Raw genomic sequence first — 27,037 nt, 5'->3', positions numbered from 1 at the left:
TCTCTTCAAAGAAGAATGTTTTCCAAACCCTATCTTTGTAGGGGGGGGGGGGGGGGTTCATTGCTTTACTTGCTGCAGATGTTTCTTTCCAGCCCTAACCAAGTGCTATTAATGTTCCCAGCTCTTACTGGCTTGCAAGATTTTTCATTGCTACTCTCTACAAAGAAGAATGTTTTCTAAGCCCTAAGTCTTTGCAGGGCTTTTTCCATTGGTCTAGCTGCTCAGACTGTTTCTTTCCAGGTGCTAATGATGTTCCCAGCTCTTACTGGCTTTCAAGCTTGTTACTTGTTACTCTCTCAGAATAAAAAAATTTAAGCCCTTAACCAGGAATAAAATAATGTGGTGAAGACTAAGGATGCTAGCCAGATGAATACCTGGTAAGCAGATTATTTTCCCTGTTTTCCTCCCCAAAAACTAAGGTGCGAATTATATCCCGGTGCGTCTTATACTCCAAAAATATGGTATTTACAGCTTCACAGTGCTTTACAGCCCTCCCTAAGTGGTTTACAGAGAGTAAGCATATTTTCCCCAACAATCTGGGTCCTCATTTTACCATCCATTGGAAGGATGGAAGGGGGTGAGTCAACCTTAAGCCTACTGAGGTTCAATTTGCCAAACTGCTTGCAGCCATTGATCAGCAGAAGTAGCTTGCAGTACTTTACTCTAACCACTGCACCACCGAGACTCTTTTGTATAAATGACAACAGTAGAAAGCTTTGTTTTAACATTGAGTAAACATGATAAATCTTGGTTTAACTTGCTGCAGAAAGTTGCAAATTTAGTGTAATTGGAACTCAGGTTAGGAACAAAAAGAAATTGCTGTTCTCAGAGATATTAGATGCTTTTCATAAATAATCAATTAACCTATTTAGAATCTAGCCCCTGTGTTAAAGAACCATTTGTCATTTGAACCTTCTTCATTAACCTTTTTTCTTAACCTTTATCCATCCTAACAGTACTTATGGGAATAAAGTGAATTTTACCCTTCTGTATGTATGTTTAAAATTATTTGGTATAAGACAAGATCAAAACACTGTAATTCTTTATTTTGGTTTAGTAAATGTTTTGCATTCATCTTAATCTTGCATAGGTTCCTATGAAGCTAGGCAATCTATTCAAGATGGATTGACTTCAGGGAATTATGGGCCCAAATCAATGCCAACTCACTCATGTGGTATTCAGGTAATTTGCATGAGATGCAAAAATAATTCAAAATAAATTTTCTGCATGGGCTATATAAGTATTGAAAAATAAAATTTGATTTTTATAACCAAAGTTACATGAACTAGGCTTGAATGAGACCAATAGATAGTTGCTAGTAACCTTTTGCAGCAAAGGACAATTGCAATCTAAAACTAGTAACTCACACCTGAAAACTAATACAAGCTCTGGCCTTTAGAATATTTGTGAAATGGAAGCATTTTACAACCACAAAGGATCAACTACAGGATAAAGAGAGATTGTGTTTCATCAAGGTAGTCCTTGACTTATGACCACAATTGAGCCCAAAGTTTCTGTTGCTAAGTGAGACATTTGTTAAGTGAATGTTACCCCATTTTATGACCTTTCTTGCCACATCTGTTACATAAAGTTGCTAAGTTGGTAATATGTTTGTTAAATGAATCTGACTTCCCCATTGACGTTGCTTGTCAGAAGGTCACAGAAAGGGATCACATGACCCTGGGACACTGCACTTGTCATAAGTATGAGTCAGTTGCCAAACATCTGAATTTTGATCATGTGACTATGGGGTACTGCAACCCCATAGTCACTGTAAATGTGAAAAACGGCCATAAGTCACTTTTCAATGCTATTGTAACTTTGGTCATTAAATGAACAATTGTAAATTGAGGACTACAATATTAATTTATATTAGCTTTTATATTAGGGTTAAGATTCATAGGTTGGAGGGCAGATAAAACAGTATTGAATCAATGCCAGAATTTTTAGTTTGTTTCCGTGTACTTGTCCACTTTTCACAGTGCTTTGGATTAGAAGAAAATGGGTTACATTAATTACCCAGTGCAATTTCTTCAAAAATTTTCTTGATGAAGCATACTTCTTTCTGACACACACACTGTCTTTGTTCTTTAGAAATCTTTTTCTAATATACAAAATTGGCTCTGTTATGTGGAACCCTCTTTTAGTTATGCACTATTTTTTGGTACTTGCAAACAATGCACTATGAATTCTCAAGACAGTGAACATTTTGATTTAGTCAAACTGCTCCCAATAAGATCTTGACACTGAGACAAACTTAACAGATCTTATTGGGAGCAGTTTGACTAAATCAAAATGTTCACTGTCTTGAGAATTCATACTGCATTGTTTGCAAGTACACAAAAAATAGTGCATCTATGTATAACTAAAAGAGGGTTCCACATAACAGAGCCAATTTTGTATACAGTATTAGAAAAAGATTTCTAAAGAACAAAGACAGTGTGTGTGTCAGAAAGAAGTATGCTTCATCAAGAAAATTTTTGAAGAAATTGCACTGGGTAATTAATGTAACCCAGTATATAAGAATTCCGCTGGTGGTCTTCATCCCCCGGTGCATTTGCGGGAGGGCTGGGGGACACGGCTACCGGCGTATCCGCCATATTAGAAAGAGGCCGAGATCTCGCGAGGCTTCACGAGATCTCGGCTGGCAGGCTCGAAATCTGTCTTTCGCTCCGGACTCGTCAGAAAGCAAGCACCCGGCTGGGGCTTTGCTTTCATTTGCAGCCATCTTCCCTGCCTCGTGGCGTCGGCCATTTTGTGGGAAGCCTCATCGGAGGCTTCCTTTGCGGTTTGAGTCGGGAGCGGAGGGCCTTGGATTCCTCCTCGGGACTGAGGAGGGAATTCCCCTGTCTTGGTTTTTTCCCCTTAGTGGGGGGTCTTGTGCGGCCTCTCGGGGGGTGGCCTTGTGTCAGGGGGGGGGGTGCGGCCTACCAGGCCTTGCACAGCCTGCGAGCCTTTGGGGCTTGGAAGCCTCGGGAGGGGATCCTGGTCTAGGATCATCGAGAGACTGGATGACCTAGATGCCCGTTGGATGTCGGTGTATGGGCCAGGGGGTGCCACCCCATCTCCCCCAGCAGCCCTCGGCAGAGCACCGGGTGAAACAACGGCCCAGGCCAGGCAGATGGCCCAGACCGGGCAGATGACAGCATCGCCTAGCTCAGTAGGAGCTGGGCCCTCCTGGATGGCTTCTACCCCATTGGGGGCAGGTGAGATCGTACCACACCCAACATCTACACCGCTCCTCCCTCTGCCCGGACAGGCCATTGTTCCCCCGGGTTTTGGGAGTGGGGTCAACTTTATGGGTACACCAGCGGTCACTTTTAGCCAAGTCTGGGCCCCACAAGCTGCTGTTGCATTGGCTCAGACCCCTGCGACGGCCTCTCCGCCTGCGTCGGGGTCAGGGGAGACAGGGGCGGGAGTCACCACGGCCTGGGACCCTCTGGCCAGCATTAGGTCGGGGGCCATCCCGTGGGGGCTGCCATCCACGCCTCTCGGGTTTCATTTACATCCCTCCATTAGGGAAACTATTTGGAAAGGGGAGTATGTTGATCTCTTCTCCCTCCTTAATAGGGAGGTTCCCAAGAAGGAGAAGGAAGGGGAGGTACAAGGGGACAAGCCTAAGAAGGTGAAAGTCAGCAGATGCTTCAGCTCTTGGCTGTATGCTTATTTGACTTACGCCTCCATAGTAATTCAGAGGGAGCCCGCAAGGGCTGCCTCGATGTTCAAATACATTGATTTGATTGCCCGTGCTCATTTTGAGTACAAGGGCACAATTTGGCGTCACTATGACAAGGCTTTCAGAATGCGGGTGGCATTCAATCCCACACTCCCTTGTGACATGGTCGTTCCCGACCTGTGGTTTGTAGCAACCCACATGTCTGGGAACGAGGGTTGTGACCGCACAGATAGCGGTCACTTCATGGAGGAGGAGCCTGTGGCATCCACACCGGCTAAGGCGGCCACAGGGGGCGCGGCAAAAGCTGCCCCTCCCCCATGTCATGAATTATCTGCGAAAGGGGCTTGTTTTCGCCACTTTTGCAAGTTCAGACATGCAGGTGGGAACTGTGGGGGTTCCCATGCCACCACAGTATGTACTAGACCCAAAAGGGGAAAGGATAAAAAGGGGGGGGTCAGGATAAGCAACCCCCGCCCGCTGGGGGAAAAGGGGCCCAGCCCAATTAGGCTTGAAGTTGTTTTTTTTTTGTTTTTTTATTTTATTTACAAATATACAAAACAGAAAAGTTGATCAAAACAGAAAACAATTAAGTCCTAGCATGGTATAACAATTTATGAACATAGAAATTTATAGAAAAGGGGAGAAAGAGTGAGAAAGAAGGGAATAGAAAAAAGAGGGAAAAGGGTAGAGAGAACAAAGGAAATAGAGAAGATAGAGAAAGTAAAGGGGTTGGCGAATGTCCGGGGGAGCTGTATTGAAAACGGGAACCAATTCCTAATTTATTAGCTCATTCCCTTGGATCAGGTTAGTCGTCTGGGTATTTAAGTGCAAGCGTTGAATTAATCTAAATATAGAGATTATAAAATTTAGTAGTAAATATTCTGTCTATATATATCTAAATTCTCTTATCACTATAGCCAAAAATATGAGAAAGCTATATATCGGATTTGTATCTGGTCGAGTTTGTAACCATCATTTCAATTATGTAACGTGGTATTCTCTTTCTTTGTCTAACCAACTGTAAAAAGGATCCCAACAGTTATTAAATGAGGACATTGTTTCATTCCTAACTAGTATAGTTAATTTTGTCACCTCTGCACAGTATTTAATTTTTTTAATTATTGCGTCTTTCGGAGGTATATCCTCGTTTTTCCACCACTGTGCGAAGGTTAGTCTGGCTGCTGTAACTAAATGGACAATTAAATGTATTTGGGTTTTAGGCAAATTTTGTCTAAGAATGCCTAAAAGGAAACATTCAGGGTTTTTTTCAATTTTCAAATTTAGTATTTCATCGATTCAGAGTCCAATTATATTCCAGTACTTCTGTGCTTTTATGCATTGCCACCATAGGTGGAAATAAGTGCCTAGTTCTTGGTGACACTTCCAACAGTATGGTGAAAGTTTGTTGTTTAGTTTTGTTAGTTTTATCGGGGTAATGTGCCACCTGTAGAACATTTTAACTAAGTTCTCTTTGTAAGACGTGGCTATGGTTAGTTTAAAATTTCTGCTCCAGAGTAATTGCCATTCATCTTCTTTGATCTCTTTTTTAAGGTCCAGATTCCACTGTTTTACGTTAATTTTCGTATTGATATTATCCAATTCGTTGAAATTTAAGTAGGAATAAAATTTCTTAATTAATTGTTCCTGGGGTCCTATACATAATTTGTCTAGTGGGGCATTTTTAACTATTCCAGGTTTACTTTTATCCTTATTAAATTTAGTTTGTATCTGTAAATATTCCCACCATTCCGTTTTTTGACCGAGATTTTCTAATTCTGTCCTAGATCTGATTTCACCATTGGGATTTATTATGTCCTTGTACCTTATTATATTATTTTTTTTATGAAAATTAGGATGCACATATGCTTCTAATGGAGCGTACCATAGTGGGATTCCTTTGTAAAGTTTTATCTTAATTTTTTTCCAGGTATATATTAGCGATTTCCTAATCAGATGGTTGGTAAAATATTTGTGGGTCTTGGGCTTTTCATCCCATAAATAATAGTGCCATCCTAAATGGAGGTCATGACCTTCTAGATTAAGTAGTCTGGTATTAGATAGGCTCATCCATTCTCTCATCCATGATAGGATTCCAGATTGGGAGTGCCAAGCCTCCTTCTTCTTTCCTGTCTTGTAGATATTTTAGGCGAATTCTTGGACACTTGTTCTGCCAAATGAAATTACTGGTAATTTTATTCAGTTTTATAAAAAATTCTTGTTTCAATTGGATTGGAATTGTTTGGAATAGGAATAGTATTTTGGGCAAGATGTTAAGTTTTATGGCCACTATTCTGCCTAATAAAGAGAGTTGTAGTTTCTTCCATTTTGTCAAATCAGATTGTATTTTGTCTATTAGTTTATTATAATTATTTTCTTTTAGGCTGGACACTTTATTTGTCAAATTAATGCCGAGGTATTTGATTTTTTTTACTATCTGGATGTCTAGTTTGGCCTTTAAAATGGCTTTCTGTGGTTCTCTCATGTTTTTGGTTAAAATTTGGGTTTTAGTTTTGTTTATTTTAAGTCCTGCTACCATGCCATAATCTTCTAGGATGGCAAGTAATTTAGGTCCTGATTCTAGTGGGTCCTCTAAAATAAATACAAGATCGTCCGCAAATGCTTGTAGTTTATAAATTTCATTTTTGCACTTTAGGCCTTTTATATCTTCCTTTTTTCTAATGATTCTTGTTAGGACTTCTAATGTTAAGATGAAGAGTAATGAAGACAATGAGCAACCTTGTCTAGTTCCTTTATGTAAAAAGATTTTTGTTGAAATATCTCCATTGAGGATAATATAAGCTGATTGATAAGTATATATAGTTTTTATTGCGTTTATGAATTTAGGGCCGAATTCCATATATTCAAGTTGTTTAAGTATAAATTTCCAGGACACATTATCGAAAGCCTTCTGGGCGTCAAGGAATATTAATGCCACTTGTTTTTCGCTGTGGGTTTCATAGTATTCCAGGGTATCCAATATTATTCTGATGTTATTCTTTAACTGTCTCCCTGGAAGGAAGCCATTTTGATCCGAATGTATGAATTGGTTTAGAAAGTTTTTAATTCTACTGGCTAAGATAGAACTGAAAATTTTATAATCTGCGTTTAAAAGAGAGATAGGTCGATAATTGGCTATATCTGTAGGGTCCGTATCTTTTTTTGCTATTAGTGCTAGATTAGCTTCTGTCCAGGATGTTGGAATTTTGCCTTTGTCTAGAGCCTCATTCAGCGTTTCTAACAGAGCCTTTTCCATTTCAGTGGGAAGATCTTTATAGAATTCAGGTGGAAGGCGTCGGGGCCAGGGGCTTTATTATTTTTCTGACTTTTGATTGCTTCTTTTAATTCTGTAGTAGTGATTGCCTTATTTAGTATGTCTTTCGTTTCTTTTGGTATTTTGGGGAGGTTGGTCTGATCAAAAATTTCTTCTATTTTTTGGTCTTGTAAATTATTAAGTGTATTTTCATGGTTATCATAAAGATTGCTATAGAAATCCCTAGCTATCTGTTGTTGTTTTCCAAGTCGTGCCATAGTTCCCCTTTTTTTGTTTTGAGACAGTTTATGAGTTTCTTTTCTCTTTGTTTTTTGAGTTTATTAGCTAACCATTTGCTAGGTTTATTAGCATTTTTGAAATTATATTGATTGCTGCTTTTAATTTGTTGTGCTGGATTTTGTTGATCTACTAAGTTTAATTCGTGTTTTATCTGGGACATTTTTTGTTTTATTTCTTTCTTTTGGGGATGTTTTTGTAAATTTTCTTCTAGAGTTTTATATTCTTCTTCTAACTTATCCAATTTCCGCTTTTTTAGTTTATATTCTTTAGCCATGTATGAAATAGCAATTCCTCTAGTTACAGCTTTAGCAGTGTCCCATACGTTTTGAAGACTAGTTTGTTCTTTAGTATTTTCTTGAAAAAAGAAATTCATTTCCATTTGAAGCTTCTGTTTGAAATTTTCCTGATTAAGAATAGATTTCTGAAGTGTCCATCTAGAACATTGTTTAGTTCCTTTCCATATTATGGTCTGAGATAACGTTGGGTTCTATCTCTTCCGATTGAATTTTTGTATTAAGTTCTATTGAAGTCCAGACCATATCTAGTCTTGACCAAGATTGGTGTCTGTCTGAATAGAAAGTGAATTTTTTATGGTTAGGATTTCTATCTCTCCAACTATCTTTAAGTTTTAATTCTTTAACTAAATCAAAAAAGGCTTTGCGTAAAATTCTTTTCTTTTGTCTATTCCTTCCATCAATATTATAGTCCAGTTCCTTATCAATTATTACATTAAAATCCCCTAATAAACAAATATTGTCCGTAGCATGTTCATTAATAGTAATTAATAATTTCTTATAAAATTTTTCTTGGCCTTCGTTCAGGGCATATATGTTAATTAAGGTTATTATTTCCAATTCTTTTTGTAATTCTAATATCAAGACTCTACCCTCTCTATCTTTATATTTCAGTTTAGCTTGTATAATAGGGTTAATATAGCAAATTACACCTCTCTTTTTTTCCAATACTAACGATGAGAATAGGTTCCCTAATTTATTTCTTTTTAGAAGATGTTCGAATTTATTTTTAATGTGTACTTCTTGCATTGCGATAATATCTAGGTTTAGTTTAGCAATTTTATTTAGAATTTGATTTCTTTTTTTTTGGTGCATTCAAACCATTTATATTGATTGAGTATAATTCAATTCCCCAGTTAGTCGTTTTTTGAACCAAATTCGAGTTATCTGTATTTGGGTCTAGTTGCCCTAGTACTTCTAGTCTCTTTTGGTATGCCTGCGTAGCCATTATTTCCCGTGGTTATATTATCAATAGCCAGTATTCCTTCTGGTCTGTTTGGAATCTGGTCCGTTAATTGATTAGTAGTTGGCAGAGGGTTCCTTGTTTCCTTATAGTTTTTTGTATCAGCTGTCTGGTCGCTAGTAAACATTTTTTCAAAGAATTCTTCGGCTTTATTAATCGAGTCTATTTTTATTTTTTTATCTTGCCAAGTCACTAGCATTCCCTCTGGGACTAGCCATCTGAAATTAATGTTATGCCTAGTCAGTTTGGCAGATAGAAAGGTATATGGCTTACGTAGGTCTCTTACATGTTTCGGAACTTGTTTTAAGATAACCAGCTGTCTCCCTTTGTATTCTATAGGGTCTTCACGGGCTCTATGGAGTATTTCGTCCCTGACTGATTTTTTAACTAATTTAATATGGACTTCGTTGGGGAGGTTGTGGCGTCTAGCGTAGTTGGTGTTAATTCTATATATTTCGCCAATTTCGTTTAGCATTGTATCTTTTTCTACGCCCAACGCCTTTGACAGAATGTCTGCCATAATGTCTGGTAAGTCCTCACTTTTCTCCTCCCTAAGGTTTTGAAATCTAAGGAAGTGGTTGGCCTTTTCGCTCTCAAGTTGGATTACGGTATTTTCTAGTTCCTTATTGGCTTGAACTAATTTTTCAGTCAGGTCTTCCATTTGTCTATGATCCTGGTCTATCCTATCTTCCAAATCCTGAATTTTTTGTTCTTGTTTTAGCATCTGTTGCTGGAAAGCCTCGTGCCTTTTATCCATATTTTGCATCCTTTCTTTTAACTCAGAAGTATCGTTTCTCACTTCCCCTATTTCTTTCTTGATATCTTCATGATTCTTAAGCATTAATTCCTGCATTTGCAGCAGCATAGATTGTAAATCTTTATAAGAATTGGACCTTTCTCTGGGGAGCATATCCTCCAGTGATCTCTGGGTAGAGGGGCTAGGTATAGCTGAGGTGGATTGGTTAATTGACCTCTTCCCCGATCCTAGTTTAGACAAGTTAGAAAGGCTTGTCATTTTGACAATATTCCACCAACTAGCCCACTTGTATAGATCTCTAATGGTCCCTTCCAGAGTTAGATGGAAATAGTATGCTTAAGTAATATATTAAATATTCAAGTAGAGAGATAGCAGTTCTGATTATTAATAGCAAAGATCCTCTGGGCTACTGTCATATAGAAGTAAGAGGAGGAGTTTAGCAAGAAAGGGTGAGAGTAAAACTTATATCTGGCAGATTAGATAGATATATAACTCCAATGGATTATACTATAAACAAATATATATATACAAATATCGGAGGTTATTAAAGGGGTATGTAGTATTTCAGCTTCGATTATGTTCAGTGGTTATAGGTTTTATCGTTAGTTCCTCCCAACAGAGAAAGTTACTCAAATTTTACAACAATAATATATCTATACAAGTGGGGATATTTCATAAGTTTTCTAAAAATGGTGAACTGTCAGAAGAAAAAATGCATAATTCATTCAGCTTTAAAACGTGTTGTATAATATTATAAGTAAAGCTATTAAATTAAACAATTAGGTAGATAGTAAGGACAGAATTATAGGTAAAAGCTAAGCAAGGTTAGTAGATTTCATTTCTAAAATTCTATAGTATTTTTAATAGGGGGGGCTTGAAGTTTTGAGGGAATGGCTAAGGGATTATCACCCTCGGGGGAGAGTGGCTGCTCTCCTGCAGGGCTTCTCAGAGGGCTTTAGGATCCCATATGTAGGGATACGGAAGGCCTTCATGTCCGACAACCTCAGGTCGGTTGTGGGACATGAAGACATTGTTAGGACCAAAATACAGAAGGAGGTGGCCGAGGGCAGGGTGCTGGGGCCTTTCCTGGGCCCGCCCTCGCCGACTCTTCGGGTGTCCCCTTTAGGTGTGGTACCCAAAAAGGCGAGTGGTGAATTTAGGTTAATTCACCACCTGTCTTTTCCAAAGGGTGAATCAGTGAATGATTTCATTCCTGATGAGCTTTGCTCGGTCCGCTACGCGTCTTTTGACGCGGCAGTGGCCATGGTTAGGAAGTGTGGGGTGGGAGCCCTTATGGGTAAATGCGACATTAAGTCGGCATTCCGGCTCCTCCCCATACACCCAGACAACTTCGAGCTTTTGGGCTTCCATTTCGAAGGTGGTTTTTATGTCGATAGAGCATTGCGAATGGGATGCTCTGTCTCGTGCTCTCTTTTTGAGAGCTTTAGCACCTTCTTAGAGTGGGCGCTCAGGAGGCGCAGTGGTCTGGGTTCGGTCGTTCACTACCTTGATGATTTCTTGTTGACAGGGCCTGCGCGTTCAGAGCAATGCTTCGCTCTGATGCGGGACTTCAAAGCCCTTTGCGCTCAATTGGGGGTGCCTTTGGCCCCTGAGAAGACTGAGGGCCCCGCTACCAGGATTACCTTTCTGGGTATTGAATTGGAGTCAGAGGAGCAATCTTCTAGATTGCCCCTAGACAAATTGGTCAAGATACAGGATAAGCTCGACTTACTGTTAGGTAGTCGGAAGGTCACCCTTCTGCAGCTACAGGAGCTCGCCGGGCTTCTTAATTTTGCCTGCCTGGTGATTATTCCCGGCCGGGCTTTTTCCCGGAGGTTATATAATGCGATGAGGGGCTGCGCTTGCCCCATCATCGTACCCGCCTATGCGCAGGAGTCAAAGACGACCTGCGTGTGTGGCAGGGTTTTCTAGCCCACTTTAATGGTCTGTCCTTTTGGAGGCACGAGCTTCTTTTGGAAGCTGAGTTGCAGTTATGCTCAGACGCTGCGGGGACCCGTGGGTTCGGGGTTATACCAGGCGACCAGTGGTGTCATTCCGCTTGGCCTCCGGAATGGAGGGCCTCTCCCCTGGTCAAGGATTTGACCTTCTTAGAGCTCTTTCCTTTAGTAGTAGCTTTAGAGCTTTGGGGTGAGCAGTTTGGGGACAAAACCGTGCACTTTTGGTGTGACAACCTGGCGGTGGTCCATGTGGCGAATGCCCTGCCCTCTAAGAGCGATAGGGTCATGCGGCTTGTCCGCCATTTCGTGCACAGGTCGTTGTCCCTAAATGCCCTATTTCTGGCTCGACACGTCCCTGGTCTAGATAACGGGTTTGCTGACGCCTTGTCCCGTGGTCAGTTGTCCAGGTTTCGGACCCTGGCTTCGTGGGCCCGCGCGTCACCAGAAGCCTTCCCCGACCACCTTTGGAGCCTGGGCGGGCTCCCGAGCAGTGGAGAGCAGAAGCCAACAGGGCCATGGCACTCTCAGTGGCTCCAAGCACCCTGAGGGCTTATCAGCACGCAGGTAAGGAGTTCGGGGATTTCAGGCAAGATAGGGGTTACCCCCATAATTGGCCAGCCCCAGTGGAACACCTGATGGAGTTTTGTGTCCAGCTTAGGCAGCGTGGCCTTTCAGTTAGGACTATTAGGTCCAAATTAGCAGGTCTCGCCTTTTTGTCCAAGGCGGGTGGGTTTTTGGACCTTTCTTGTGACTTCCGCATTCGGAAGATGCTGGAAGGCTGGGTAAGGGAGCGACCGGAGACCCCTGCCGATAGCCGACAGGCTTTGACGGTGTAACAGCTGTCGCTTATTAACCAAGCTTTGGACAGTCTGTGTGCATCTTTGTATGAGGCCCGCCTCTTTCGGGCGGCGGCATGTGTCATGTTTTTCAGGGCCCTTCGTGTCAGCGAGGCTATGGCCTCCTCTCAGGCTGACAGGTCTTTCCGCGCCTTCCAGTTTTCTGATCTAGAGTTTAGCGATAGGGGTGTCTCCCTTCTGGTGAGACAATCCAAGACAGATCAGTTACGTAGAGCGGTTAGGATAGAACTAACGGCTGCCACCGATCAGTCTGTGTGCCCGGTGGCTGCCCTTTCTCAATTCTGCAGCTTGAGAGGAACGGGGCAGGGCTGGCAGGCTCGAAATCTGTCTTTCGCTCCGGACTCGTCAGAAAGCAAGCACCCACCCGCCTTCCCTATCTTGCAGTGTGCCACCGTGGGTCGCCCTATGGGGCCGAATAGGAATTTTTGGCGGTCCTGGCATTTGCCATGACCGGTTTTTTGCCTATTCCACACTGTGGAGACGGATAAGCGGTTAGGGGGTGTTCTGCCCTGCTTAGGTTAATTGGCTTACCTTTGGTCATTTGGGTAGGCAGGTTAGGGGCGGAAAACTGGGTGGTGGTTTAGCAACTGCATGTTCTCCGTTGGGCATCTTTGGGGATGATTGACAGGTTCTCTCCAAAGGCTTGTGGTGTGAGCGACCTGAGCAATTGGGGGGAACCTGTCTTTGGGTCCCGCCCATTTAATTCCCCTTGTAGGGGTTAGCCGGCAGGACCTCCCACATGCAAGTGCATGGCAACATCTCAGGTGAGGGAGTGGTCCCTCACCTGGATTAGCATGGAGCTACGCCCATAAGTTGCCCCGGAAGTTTTTCTGACGTCATTTTCCGCCTCGGAAGCAATTGTTTGACCCTGCGGGTCCTTGTTAGGGCTATATTTAATTATGCCAATTATGCTAATTTATTTAAATAAATTATGCAAATTTAATTAATAAAAATGACCCAGTTTTAAATCCAGCTCTTGTGTCCGTGTCTTTACTCCGCCTCTCCTGCAAAAAGGTTTCTAAAGAACAAAGACAGTGTGTGTGTCAGAAACAAGTATGTTTCATCAAGAAATTTTTTGAAGAAATTGCACTGGGTAATTAATGTATGCAAGATGACAAAACTAAAAAGTTCATTTAATTCAACATGATAAAACACAAATTTATAACCAAGAGTGTGTGTCACTGCTCACCATGGGTTACTATGAAGGTATTTACAGCAAGGAAAAGACAAACTTTAAAATTCTGCAAGATAGCTGAGTGTTAACTAATCTATATTGTTTTTTGTGACAGATATTGTTCATTATTATAGTTTATTTTAATTGGAACTGCATTTAGTTGAGGTTACATCTAGTGTCCATTGAAGTTGAGTGGTTAATAAATTTGAATAAATCAATCAATTTAAAAAGGCCTTTTTGAATCAGTTCTCACTGCTGTTCTTTTTCATGTCCTCTCTTCATATTGGTCAAGTACTGATAGAATTAGAGTAAAATGGGTATCTAAAAGCAACCTCTCCTTGTGATTTTTTTATTCTTGGTGTGTTTGCTTAGGAAATGTTAGAGGCTAGAGTTGTTTTATGAGATGTGATTTTCCCCCATCCTAATGTTGACAATGAGTCCACTCAATCAACTATTTATCTGTAATTTATTTGGAACTGGTCTTATTTTTCTTGTTTGGAAATGTGAGGATTATTAGCAATTCATTAAGAAGTATTCTTTTTTACCTAGTAGGTAGATTTCATCTCCATTTCCACTGGAAAAGATTATGCATTAAATATCCATGACATTCATTTTTGACAATTTTTTATTTGTATAGTTTCTGGAAAATAATGTTTTGCAAATTCAACAAAACTATCAAGGCTATTTATTTCTGAAAGAATGACATAGTATGAACAGAGCATAGTTAAAGCTTTGAAACATCAGGACGCTCAACTTTTTTGTTATCCTTCCAAATAAAACATTTTTCTTTTTTGAAGTCTCTTTCAATGGAAAGAGAATCACAGGACAGCAGTAGTAATTACCCAGATGACCTTTGGAAGGTAACTGAGGAACAACGAGATTATTATATCAATCAGTTCAAGTCTTTACAACCGGATCTCAACTCTTTCATTTCAGGTAATTTTCCTTGTAAACATAAAAAGTAATACTAGACAGAATCCTGGCCAAGTAAATGAAATTCATATCGATAAGTGCAAAAATGTGTAACTACGTGTGTGGGTGTCTCTGTCTGTGTGTTTGTGTGTGTGTGTGTGTGTGTGTAGTGATGGGGATGGGTTATACATGATATTCAAAACAGCTTTTTCATAGGGCCTTGAAAGTGATATCACTTCATATCATATGATACACTGATAGTTCAATATATATTGCTCAAAAAAAAATAAAGGGAACACTCAAGTAACACATCCTAGATCTGAATGAATGAAATATTCTCATTGAATACTTTGTTCTGTACAAAGTTGAATGTGCACAATAGCATGTGAAATTGATTGTCAATCAGTGTTGCTTCCTAAGTGGACAATTTGAGTTCACAGAAGTTTGATTGACTTGGAGTTATATTATGTTGTTTAAGTGTTCCCTTTATTTTTGGGGGCAGTGTATATATTTGAAATTATATTTATTCCAACTTTTACTCTTTTAGTAGGTTTTATTATTGAAATTCTTAATTTCTATTGCATTATTAATTTTATTGATTTAAATACTTTTTCAGATCTTAGGGGATCTAAGATCTCTTTCAGATCTTAGGGATTCTTATAATATGGAGATACACACACACAACACACACACATCCATACACACACACCTCTATACATATACATAGAAACATAGAAGATTGACGGCAGAAAAAAGACTCATGGTCCATCTAGTCTGCCCTTATACTATTTCCTGTATTTTATATATGTTTATCCCAGGCATGTTTAAATTCAGTTACTGTGGATTTACCAACCATATCTGCTAGAAGTTTGTTCCAAGCATCTACTACTCTTTCAGTAAAATAATATTTTCTCACATTGCTTCTGATCTTTCCCTCAACTAACCTCAGATTGTGCCCCCTTTGTTCTTGTGTTCACTTTTCTATTAAAAACACTTCCCTCCTGAACCTTATTTAACCCTTTAACATAGTTAAATGTTTTGATCATGTCCCCTCTTTCCCTTCTGTCCTCTAAACTATACAGATTGAGTTCATTAAGTCTTTCCTCATACGTTTTATGCTTAAGACCTTCCACCATTCTTGTAGCCCGTCTTTGGACCCGTTCAATTTTGTCAATATCTTTTTGTAGGTGAGGTCTCCAGAACTGAACACAGTATTCCAAATGTGGCCTCACCAGCACTCTATACAGCGGGATCACAATCTCCCTATTCCTGCTTGTCGTACCTCTAGCTATGTAGCCAAGCATTCTACTTGCTTTCCCTACCGCCTGACTGCACTGTTCAACCATTTTGCCACTGTCAGAAATCTACCACACCTAAATCCTTCTCTTCTGAAGTTTTTGCTAGCACAGAACTTCCAATACAATACTCAGATTGAGGATTGCTTTTCCCCAAGTGCATTATTTTACATTTGGAAACATTAAACTGCAGTTTCCATTGCTTTGGCCATTTATCTAGTAAAGCTAAATCATTTGCCATATTACAGATGCCTCCAGGAATATCAACGTATTGCACACTTTAGAGTCATCGGCAAATAGGCAAACCTTCCCCTATGTCACTCACAAACATATTAAAAAGAATAGGACCCAGAACAGACTTTTGTGGCATACCACTTGTAACCAGTCTCTACTCAGAATACTCGCCATTAACTAATCCTCTGATATCTACGCTTCATCCAGCTCTAAATCTACTGAACTATCCAGGGATTAAGTCCAATCTTCACTAACTTCTCTATCAACTCTTTATGTGGAACCGTATCAAGGCTTTGCTGAAGTCCAGATAGGCAATATCCACAGCATCACCTTAATCAAATAACTTTATGACATAGTCAAAGAAATCAATGAGATTACATGTTCTTTCCATCTAAGATTTTTGTGCATGCATACACTCAGAGACAGCAGCAGAGGCTAGATAATCATACCTTGCTCATTACCAATTTTCAGATAGCATTTAAGTATAGTTTGGAAATTCAGAATATACTTTCAAATTCTTTTTTGTTTAAGATTCTGAAGTATATGAGATATTTAGTGTTAGTGCTTAGGTAAAAATAGCAAACAACAACACTGTCTTTCAGAAGCCTCAAAATCTTTTTCTGAAAAATAAAATACTAATGAACATTGCAAGAAATATTGTAATTACTATTAAAATTACATAAGAAAATCAATGTTCTAGGCTAATATAAGCAAGCAGATAACCTGTAAACAGATTCATTTAAAAATATGTAAGAAAGATACGAGTAGAAAATTTGCTGCTGAATTATTTATTTCACTGCTTTCTGGCCATCATTTTTAACAGGTTCTGTGGCTAAGAATTTCTTTACAAAATCTAAACTGCCGATCCCTGAGCTTTCACACATATGGTAAGTACTATTTTCTGACTCATAATATTATTTGATCTCTGTCAGGGTTTGTTTTTTTCTGTGTCTGTACGTAAACCAATGCAACAGAAAATGTCTTCGGCAACAGCTTATACTGTGATCCAAGAAAAGTACAGAGAAAATTAATATTTATTTTATGCTTTTATCTTTTCGGTGGCCTAACAAAATGTGAATAGCATCGTAAACTAATAATGCTCAAAGAGCATATTAAGGAGCCTAAAAGTATATAAGTTTGAATTTCAGATAAATGTAATTCAGAAAAATTAACATAATAAGCTTCACTTTTAGTTGTGCTTATGAATTCATATTCTGATTCTTTTAAACAGTAATAGTTTCATGTATATTAGAATTATTCATTACAACTTTTTTTGGATGCTACATTTCTAAACTTGCCTACAAATAAACATAAAGTAATTTTTAAAAACCAGAATAGTTTAATTATAATTTTGTTGCAATTGCAATATATATTTATTATAAAGTATAATTTTAATTTATATTTGTAATAAAATTATTTGTATTACAATTAGAAATGACTAAGCTAAATACACTGCTCAAAAAAATAAAGGGGACACTTAAACAACACAATCTAACTCCAAGTAAATCAAACTTCTGTGAAATCAAACTGTTCGCTTGGGAAGCAACACTGATTGACAATCAATTTCACATGCTGTTGTGCACATTCAAATTTGTACAGAACAAAGTATTCAATGAGAATATTTCATTCATTCAGTTCTAGGATGTGTTATTTCAGTGTTCCCCCCCGCTTTTTAGCAGTATATTAATACCTGTATGAGCAAAATGTGCTGTAACAAACAGATTTTCATTCTTGAAAATAGGGTTAATAATTATCTGATTTGTAGGGAACTTAGTGATGTTGATTGTGATGGAGCATTGACATTAGCAGAGTTCTGTGCTGCCTTTCATCTTATTGTTGCTCGGAAGAATGGCTATCTTTTGCCAGACAGCTTGCCAGAGACGCTCTTGCCTGACTATCTTCATGCTGGTAAAGTTTCAGTGTTTGTGTATAGGTTTTCACTCAATTAAAACCATGTTTTAACTACAGTCTGATTTTTATAATTTCCTATAATTATAGCAAAAATGCTCTGAAATCGTGGGTAATCAATGTTTGGTCTCCTAATAACAGCATTGATAAAACTCACGGTAACTACGAATCAATATATAGCCAAAAAGGTTAGCTAATATATGTTCATGAAGTCTGTGTCCTGAAATACTTAAAATTATTGACTCATAACTTAGAAGCTGGAAGGCCTTTTTGCTCTACAGTGTTCATCTGGATCCTTCCAATATGATTATTTTATATTGTGCTGACATTATTTTTAATCTTATATCCATAATCCTGCAATGCATTTTATAGTACATTACATCTCAATAGAATAACAATTTTAAACCATTACTAGATTTCTGTTTAAGGCCACAATTATTGCCAAAAAAATAAAAATCCAAAGTGTTTCTTGGCACGATAGCAACTAATTTACCTTTTATGGGTGTAATGAGGTTACTGCTTTTCTATAAATCTTACTTTCCCAATAAAATAAATAAATATTGTGACCTTTAGATACTAAATTACTGGTATGGAAAATATTTTATATGGATTCTTTTCTTATTTTGGTATTGTTCTTATATTTAAAAAGACCACTATCACACAAAGAAAAATGGGAGCTTTATGATGAACCACTCAGTTCGGACTTCTAAGTTTGTTTAGAAAGATTTAATACCATTTATACAAGTTTTGTGTGCCTGGAAATTAAATATTCTTAAAATATATTGGCTATTTTTTAAGATGTACTTTTTAATTAAAACATTCTGGGAATAATCAGAAACTTCCCATATTTTCATCCCAAAAAATGAATGAACATTGATTGAACTTATATATCCATATCTTTTTATTTTATCAGTCTCCCACAGCTCTAGGATTTCCTTGCAGTTTCCCCTTCAAGCATTAACTAAGTTCAGCATCAGCTTAGCTTTTTTGGTATGTCAAGATCAACTAAATGCTGCAGTTTATCATAACTTGTTCATTCATTTTTAAATATATATATATGTTTAATATATGGGAATCTTATTCAAATTACAAAATAAAAAACTCTAGTTTCATATTATGAAGTAGAAGAGTGGCCAACAGCTATCATTATTTATTTATTTATTTATTTATTTATTGATTGATTGATTTATTAGATTTGTATGCCGCCCCTCTCCGCAGACTCGTTAGGTCAAAATCATTAGGTTAAAGAATATACTAAAGTAGAAATCAATGAGAAAATAAATCTAGAAAATGATAATTATCAAGATTGAGACACTTAACCATTTTTTTACAGCTTCCCTTAAACCTAAAGGTGAATACATCCTGAATTCTTATTCAGAATCATTATCAGTAAATCAACCAACACGAGACTTTAGTAGGACTGAGGTATGAACAACTCATCTTTTAAAAAATATATAAATTATAATGATTGTGTATACACAATCTTCATGTCGTAACTTCCTTTAGCAGTTTCTTTTCCTCTCTGTGTGTATTTATATAAGTGGGTTGGTGACTAATTACAAAGCAACAGTTTCTCAACTATTGCAGAGGTGGTGAAGGATTGGCTGGTGGGCCACAGTTCAAACCCTTCCAAAAATCAGTGTAAGTTGTGTAAGCACTAAAACCAATGCACTTCTTGGGAAGAGCACAAAGTAGAGAAAGAAGACTAGATTCAATTACCTGAGGTTTAAGGCTTAGGAGGTGAACACTGTAATCATAGTGCAGCTGCTAGATGCCACAGCTATAATCTAAGTGTAATATGCTGTGTTTGAGTCCAGCATAGTCAGCCAAAAGAAAGCCTTATAGTGCCAAAGTGGGAGAAATTATGGAATAAATTTGTTTTTAAAAAAATACTGAATCATTGGCAAGAAAATGAAATCTTGTATCAAGATAGGGAGTCAGATGTGCATTCCTAATTATCATTTTTGGTCAGCTGCTACCGGGTTGTTTCCTTATTTAGCTAAAAGCAGTGTGTAAATTTTAAAGACTTTGCACACTTGGTTTGGCTTATTAATTCATTGTTACAAATAGTCAAACTATTATTTAAGTCATTCCTGAATTTTTAGAAATAGAAACAAACTTTCCTGTATTTTTCTCACCAGAGATGAATATTCACTCCCCATAATTTTATCTTATATATTTTTTAATATAATCAGCTTGAAACTGTCTGCGAAGATCCAAATAACTCAGATCAACTGATCCTGTTTGAGGCAACTTCTGTTCAACCAGTTAGTGACCATTTATTTTTTAAAATTATTGATCTATTCAGTATGTAACAATTCACTTCCATGCTTTTTGTGTCATTAATAATATTATAGCTAAGCCTTTCTCACTTAAATCACTTTGAAAATACAACATAAATTTATTAAGAATGCAAACACTGGGTTTGCAGCAAAGCATTGGCAGCTTGCTGAACAGACCTAAGCAAAAGCAGAACTATAGTGCGTGTACCCTTGACCTGCACAGGCAAGGAAAAAAAAGGGAGACACAATATAAATTACTGCATGATGTTGAAATATTTTAAATAACCCATCTGGATTGCCTTCTTATTATTTATCCCACCCTATTAGCTCAGCATGTTAACTAAACTATCTTTCAGATTTGGTTAATGGTGAAAATAAACAATTTGGTTTAATGGGGTCATTGATTCCTCATCAGTCCCCCCCCCCTTTCCATTCCGTCTTGCCATTCAGGATTAATGGAACTTATTATATTTATTTAAAACATTTATGTAGCTGCCTATCTTTCAACCAACTCTGGGTAACTCCCAATGAAAGAGCAAAAGACACATAAAACCACTTTAAAACTACAAAAACTTTAAAAACAACAAACTTGGTGCCAAATCAAAATTCTAAAGTATAATTATCTAGACTTCTCCCAGGACTAAAAGACTGAGAGCTTGCAGTGAATGTTTTCGTGCAAGGACACTATAAACAGTTCATGTGGATGGACATGCATCTTACTGTATACAGTTGAAAGTGAAGACAATTCACATATGTATGGCCACAATAAAATTATTCTTCCACATCTTTCCCCATATTATTGCCTTCTCTCAGCCTGTACATTTTTGAATGACCTGACTGTCAACTTAAATTTGTATCTACCTTCGTTCACTTTTTAAAAAATTCTTCACAAATGGATATCCTTTCTCCCATAAACAGCTTTCAATTGATGAGAAACCTGTTAAAGCTGCCCTGATTCAGGATACTGTTACTGATGATACACAAGGTAGGTGTACACTGCTGTTCTGAAGGAGAGCCAAACCTGTATCCAAACCAACCTGATTGACAGGTCATGGGGCAAGGGAAGAGGACAGTGTTCAAAAGACATGTGAGACATTGTGAAGAGTCTGAAAAAGAGATAGAAAGAGCATTTTATCAACAGGTGGCACTGTTCATTAGGAGCTGATTGATCCCCAATTTTATTCTTTATTTTGCTTAAACACCTCAGAAGTTTAATGGAGGCTCATATAAGTCGACTACTCTTTATAGCTTCTTTTGTATCACCTAGACCAGTGATGACGAACCTATGGCATGGATGCCAGAGGTGGCACGCCAAGCCATATCTGCTGGCATGCGAACTGTTGCCCTAGCTCAGCTGCAACATGCATGTGTGTGCCGACCAGCTGATTTATGGCTCTTAGAGGCTCTGGGAGGGCGTTTTTACCCTCTCCCAGCTCCAGAGAAGCGTTTGGAGCCTAGGTCGGATGAAACATGAGCTGTTGGGGGAAGCTGTTTTCCCCCTCCCCAGGCACTGAAATATAGGTATGGGCACTCATGCATGCACGATAGCGCACCTGAAGGCTCTTTCCGCACCTGAAGGAAAAAAGGTTCGCCATCACTGATCTAGACCTTTCCAGGGGAGTGCCCTTGAAAAGTATTCAGAATCTTCAATTTATTCAAATGCACCAGTCATAATTGTTTAGTGCAGGCCTAGATGTGCATACGTGTCAGCTGTCTGTCAGCTTCCGGATCCAATTTAATGTGCTGGTTGTCACCTTTTCCTTGTTGCATCTATCTGACCTACCATAATGGGGAGTCAGGGAATGTTATAGATCTTCTTTCCTATGCAGGTTCAACGAGTGAGATAAAAAATAAGGGCCTTCTCTATCATGGCTACCTGCTTGCAGAACATTTCATTTTATTTATATTTCACACTTCTTAGCCATCCATCTCCCTCAGAGATCAGAGATATTGTGTCATCACTATCTTGGTGATGGTAAATGTTTTTTAATAGGATGGCTTCAATTTATATTATGGTTCTAGAAACTTTATTCTAATTACCTAAGTAATTCATGGGATCCTTGGTACTGTCGAAGCTTGATTGTTTTCTTGCAGATATTTCATTACTCAACTAGGATAATGCTTGAAGGGAGTGCAGTTTTTAGGACAAGTGGCTTGCCAAGTGTCAATGTTAGTGGTTTTCTTAATTAGGCTGTTGTTTACTGTTTAATTGTTTGTCTGAGTTGGTACTTCCTTGATTTGGGCTATTTATTGCTTGATTTTAATATTAATCTTGACGTTAACCTCTGTGTATCAGGATATTGATTGCTGGCAAGGAGATGTTGTAGCCTTTTCATTTTTCTTTTTCTTTTTTTGAATAGAATGTAGATGTTTATCATTGTGTGCTTGTTGATGGCTGATTTGTCTGAGTATCAGTCTTCCAGGAATTGTCTAGCATTTTTGGACTTATCTTGGTCTATAACATTCAGTTTCCCAATTCAAACCTATAGTAAAGTCTTCCAACATTTTCAAAGAAAAAATCCAAGAAAGTCTGGTTGCTTTTTGGAAAAAGCGCCTTTGGGATGACCATGATCTGGATGATTGAGAATCTCCATAGGCATTTTCCTTCAATGTCAGTTCTAAATTCCTTTAGAAACACAATTGATAGAATCAGGCTTTTTCCTCTCAGTTTAAGTGGACTTTCAGTGCATTACAAGGCTAGTGCATTTGCAAAACGGCTTTAAACTCAGTTGATATGGAACCTGCATAATATTTGATATGTACTTTAGACAGTGTTCCTGCCTTACTGTACTGAATTGTGCCTCCATGGAAATCAGTTGCCCCCTCTTGTTCAGGAGGAAAGTAAAATGGAGGACAGTTACAGTGATGGGGGGGAGTGGTCTGATGAGGTAAACAGCCATTGATAAAGCCTGAGACAGGCAAAAACTGTTCTGGGAACCGCTACAATTAAACCGGAATATTTAAAGATAATTTTAGGCTAATTGAGGTCTCAACTAGCAGGGAATAAGATAAAGACATCATGAGGATATGGAATAAAAAAGGAAGTTACCAAAAATTGTGGGTAAGTCCTCATGTTGTATCAGCATCATTATTAGAAATCTTTGAGATAGCACACAGTGGGAAAATTGTGGCTGAGTTAGCGTCAGAATGAAATTGCTATAATCTTGTAGGATGTAATAATATATGAATAGTTCTGTGTGGATACCTAAATTAGTTAACCACCTAATTAGATAACTGTCCCAAACACTCCAGAGTTTCTTCTATGTTATCAGGTAAAACACACTTCATGAGGGTAATTTATGTTGGGAGGCTTATGCTTTTAAAGTATTAAAAACATCAACAAAATTCAAGAATTTGGATATATTTCTGTATAATCTTATCAACAAAGGTCAATTTTTAAAGAAAATCTATAATGCCTACTGATTATTGTTTGCTTGTTTTGTTTATAGTTTACTCAAACAGATATAGAAGGCTAATTTATGAGAGATATTACTTATAATTATGGTAAATAAGTTATTATAGCGTGGGAAAAGTTTCATTATTAGTTCTGCCTTTGCTTGCCCCAAGAAATTATTCAAATAATAGTCATCAATTCCAAATTTACTGCTAGTATTGCCATTGTATGACCTTTATTGCAGTCAGTTTTCTAGTCCGGTTAGAATAAATTATGCATCTATATAATGTAAATTATTTTAATGTGCTTGGAATATTTATTTTACATTGTGTCATTGATGAATAGATATAGTTTGCACTATGAAAGGAACCTTTCTGCTTCAGAATGAATTGGAATCTAGCAAGCTTTGATCCACAAAGCAGACAAGGGTGGTTTTTTGTGTTTGTTTGTTTGTTTGCTAATTCATCTTTGTATTGCAGCTCATTCTTTTTCTGGAAACTTTATTAGCCTCAACAATAGATTGTTAGGAAATTGATTGGTGAGAACACTCAATCCTTAGAAGAGCTCTGTTTGCTGAACACTTTACATATATGATACTCTGAGACTGACTTTTAAGCTTTATGCATGAACTTTGCAGAATAATTTGTTTATAAATTTACTCTCTTTATTACGCATTGTTTCTTATAATGATGCAAAATATTCCCAAGGGCACTTCTAATGGAAATTAATAGTAATAATTTAGTCTCAAATAATCAGTATCAAATAATTCATTATTTCTTTCCAATTAGGTCTGAAAGTGAGTGATTCTACCCAAGCAGTGCCAAAGGAACTTAAAATATGTCAACAATTGCCTTTCAAAACAGGTAAGGAAATATTCTTGTATAAAAACAAATAAACAAAGTAATTCAAGGACTAAAAATTAAAAAAAGATAAAAATTATAAAGTACAGTACCAGCTTTTGCTGATGACATGGTCTTTATTTTACAAGTTCCCTTGGAATCAGCACCCACTTTGATTAGCATAATTTATTAATTCGGAGAGGTTGCAGGATTAAAAATTAATAGAGAAAAAACTAAGATAATAGCAAAAATATGACACAAAAACAGATTAATGAACTCAAAGAAACTCTCAAAATCAAAACTACAAAAAATGTTAAATACTTAGGTTCCTGGATTATAGCCAATTGTAATACCATTAAAAAGGACAACCACAAAAAATTAATTAAAGATATGGAAAAAGATTTTACCAGATGGTCCAAACTCCCACTTACTTTAATGGTAAAGATTGCTGTAATTAAAAGTAACATACTTTCATGTTCCTTGTACCTCTTTCAGACAGCAGCAATTAAATTAAATTAATTTTTAAATTAAATTAAATTAATTAATTCGTAGATTTATTTGGGCAAGGATAACACTCCAAAATCTACAAGACCATAGATTAAGAGGCGGCTTTGGGCTCCCTAATATGGAACTATATTACCAGGCATCAATTCTTCACTTATTGAAAGAATGGATAACCTTAAAAAAATCCAAGAATATTAACTCTTGAAGGTTTCGACCTTCAATCAGGGTGGCATGCTTTCCTAACAGCTAACACCCACAAAATACCAATACATTTCAAACAACACTATATAAGAAAGACCTTAATTGATATCTGGCAGTACACAAAAAGAAATCATTTACCATTCCATTCCAAAATGGATATCCCCAACAGAAGGAGTTATATATCCAAATGCTCTACCTCCAGACAAAATTATAACATACGAGCAACTGTTAGATGATAACAATGATCTAATTACTAAACAAAAACTCTTGGAAAAAAGAATTAAACTTGACTGGCTACATTATTTACAAATTAAGTCAAAATACAATGAACATAAAAATAAATTTGGCTTCCAAAAACCCCAATCTGCTGGACAGGATTATTTTAGGCCCAGAAAAGAAAACAATATCTAAAACAGTGATTTTCAACCTTTTTTGAGCCGCGGCATATTTTTTACATTTACAAAATCCTGGGTCACACCACCCACCAAAATGACACTCTAAGACACTCTCCTCTCTTTTTCCATCCCTGTCTCCTCTTCCCCCACTTGTGTGTGTGTGTGTGTGTGTGTGTGTGTACACACACTCTTGAACCATTTCCAAAAACAGGTGAGGGCTGGGGGGGTTTTCTCATTCTTTGGGTGCTTTTTATCATATGCTTTAAATCAAGAGTAACTTTTCTCTCTCTTTTGTTTCTCTCTCTCCTCTCATTCTCTGCCTCAATCATTATCTCATTTCTCCTTTTTTCTCCCATTTCTCCCTCTCTCTCTCCCTTCCTCTCCTTTTCTCTCTCCCTTGCTTTCTTTCTCTTTCTCTCTCTATCTCTCTTGCTTTCCTTCTCTCACACTCTTTCTTTCTTTCTCTCTCTCTCTCCCTCTCTTTCTGTCTCTTGCTATTTTCTCTCTCTTTCTGTCTCTTGTTTTATCTCTCTCTCTTGCTTGCTTTCTCTCTCTTTTTCTCACTCTCTTTCTCTCACTCTTGCTTTCTTTCTCTCTCTCTTGCTTTCTTTCTCTCTTTTTTCTCTCTCCTTCTTGCTTTCTTTCTCTTTCTCTCTCCCCTCTCTCTTGCTCTCTCTCTATCTCTTGCTATCTCTCTCTTTCTCTCTCTCTTGCTCTGTAGTATATCACGCCAGCAACAGCGGGAGCTCCAGGGCGGAGGCACCGACTGCGGCAGCTGGATGTGTTGCTGGATGCTGTACATGCTGGCGCTGCATTGGGCACAGGCATGGGGCTGGCACCTCCGTCCCGGCCCAGCCAGCGGGCCAGTGCCAGCCCCGCAGCGCCAGCATGTACGGCGTCCAGCAACACTTCTAGCCGCTGCCATCAGTGCCTCCACCTGGAGCTCCCACTCGCAGCCGACTGCCCTGCCACTGCCCTGCGGCTACTGCCTGATGCCAATGTTGCCGGCATGGTGTATACTTTTGCCGACTACTCGCAGCCACTGCCCCACGGCTACTGCCCGGTGCCACTGCTGCTGGCGCCCTTCTGCCAGGCCCCAAAGCTCACCTGCTGCTGCCGCCAGGGAAGCTCCAGCCAGGCGGGGTGCTGCAGCTTCCAGAAAACTTGGAAGGCGCGAAGAAGGAAGCTCAGCTTCTGGTCTCACATCTTTTTGCTCTTTGCGCCCTCAGCAAAAAGTTGCAAGACCAGAACCTGAGTTTTCTTCTTCATGGCACACCTGACCATGTCTCGCGGCACACTGGTTGAAAAACACTGATCTAAAATATATAATTTTCTCTTACAATATAAAATGTTTTATAGATGGCATTTACCACCTGCTAGACTTGCTATAATGTACCCAAACATGTCTCCCCTTTGTTGAAAATGTGGAAAGAAACTTGAAACCTACTACCATATCTGGTGGACTTGCAAGACCATTAAAAAATACTGGCATAAAATTAAAAATCTCTTAGACCAAATTACTTCCCAGACTATTCAAATCAAACCAGAATTATTTTTATTAGGAATAGTTAGGCAAAACATTAAAAAAGAAGATTGTTACATTATATTACATATCCTTAGTGCCGCGAGAATTTTATATGCACAATTTTGGAAACAAGGAAGGAGCCCAACCACTTTAAACCTCTTAAGTTATGGAATGTGCTGGAAAAAAACTAACAATGGAACTGCAAAACAGGGATGAGTCAGACTTCTACAAGGCCTTGGAAAAATGGTACCATTAGCTAAGACAAAAAAAATCTAAATATCATTAAAAAGGAAGCCTGTTCAACAACAACCCCACATAT

The 27,037-nt window shown here is 38.2% G+C and overlaps 1 protein-coding gene across 6 annotated transcripts in view; it reads left to right on the top strand.

The window, feature by feature from the left end:
• REPS2 (RALBP1 associated Eps domain containing 2) overlaps positions 1–27,037 on the top strand; it is a 140,351-nt gene that overhangs the window by 29,827 nt on the left and 83,487 nt on the right. For 4 of the 6 annotated variants that reach the window (XM_070750773.1, XM_070750771.1, XM_070750774.1 and 1 more), the window contains 8 exons: positions 1,091–1,182; positions 14,027–14,165; positions 16,494–16,557; positions 17,436–17,578; positions 18,912–19,003; positions 19,774–19,845; positions 20,779–20,845; positions 24,043–24,117. In XM_070750773.1, coding sequence (XP_070606874.1) covers positions 1,091–1,182; positions 14,027–14,165; positions 16,494–16,557; positions 17,436–17,578; positions 18,912–19,003; positions 19,774–19,845; positions 20,779–20,845; positions 24,043–24,117 — 744 coding nt within the window. The remainder of the gene's footprint in view (positions 1–1,090; positions 1,183–14,026; positions 14,166–16,493; positions 16,558–17,435; positions 17,579–18,911; positions 19,004–19,773; positions 19,846–20,778; positions 20,846–24,042; positions 24,118–27,037) is intronic. The other 2 variants (XM_070750775.1, XM_070750772.1) reach the window with 1 other exon arrangement.

This window comes from Erythrolamprus reginae, chromosome 4, assembly GCF_031021105.1.
Source record: "Erythrolamprus reginae isolate rEryReg1 chromosome 4, rEryReg1.hap1, whole genome shotgun sequence".
NCBI classification, from domain to species: Eukaryota; Metazoa; Chordata; class Lepidosauria; order Squamata; family Dipsadidae; genus Erythrolamprus; species Erythrolamprus reginae.
Note: the sequence above shows the minus strand (reverse complement) of the source record. Positions and strands in the feature narration are given on the sequence as shown.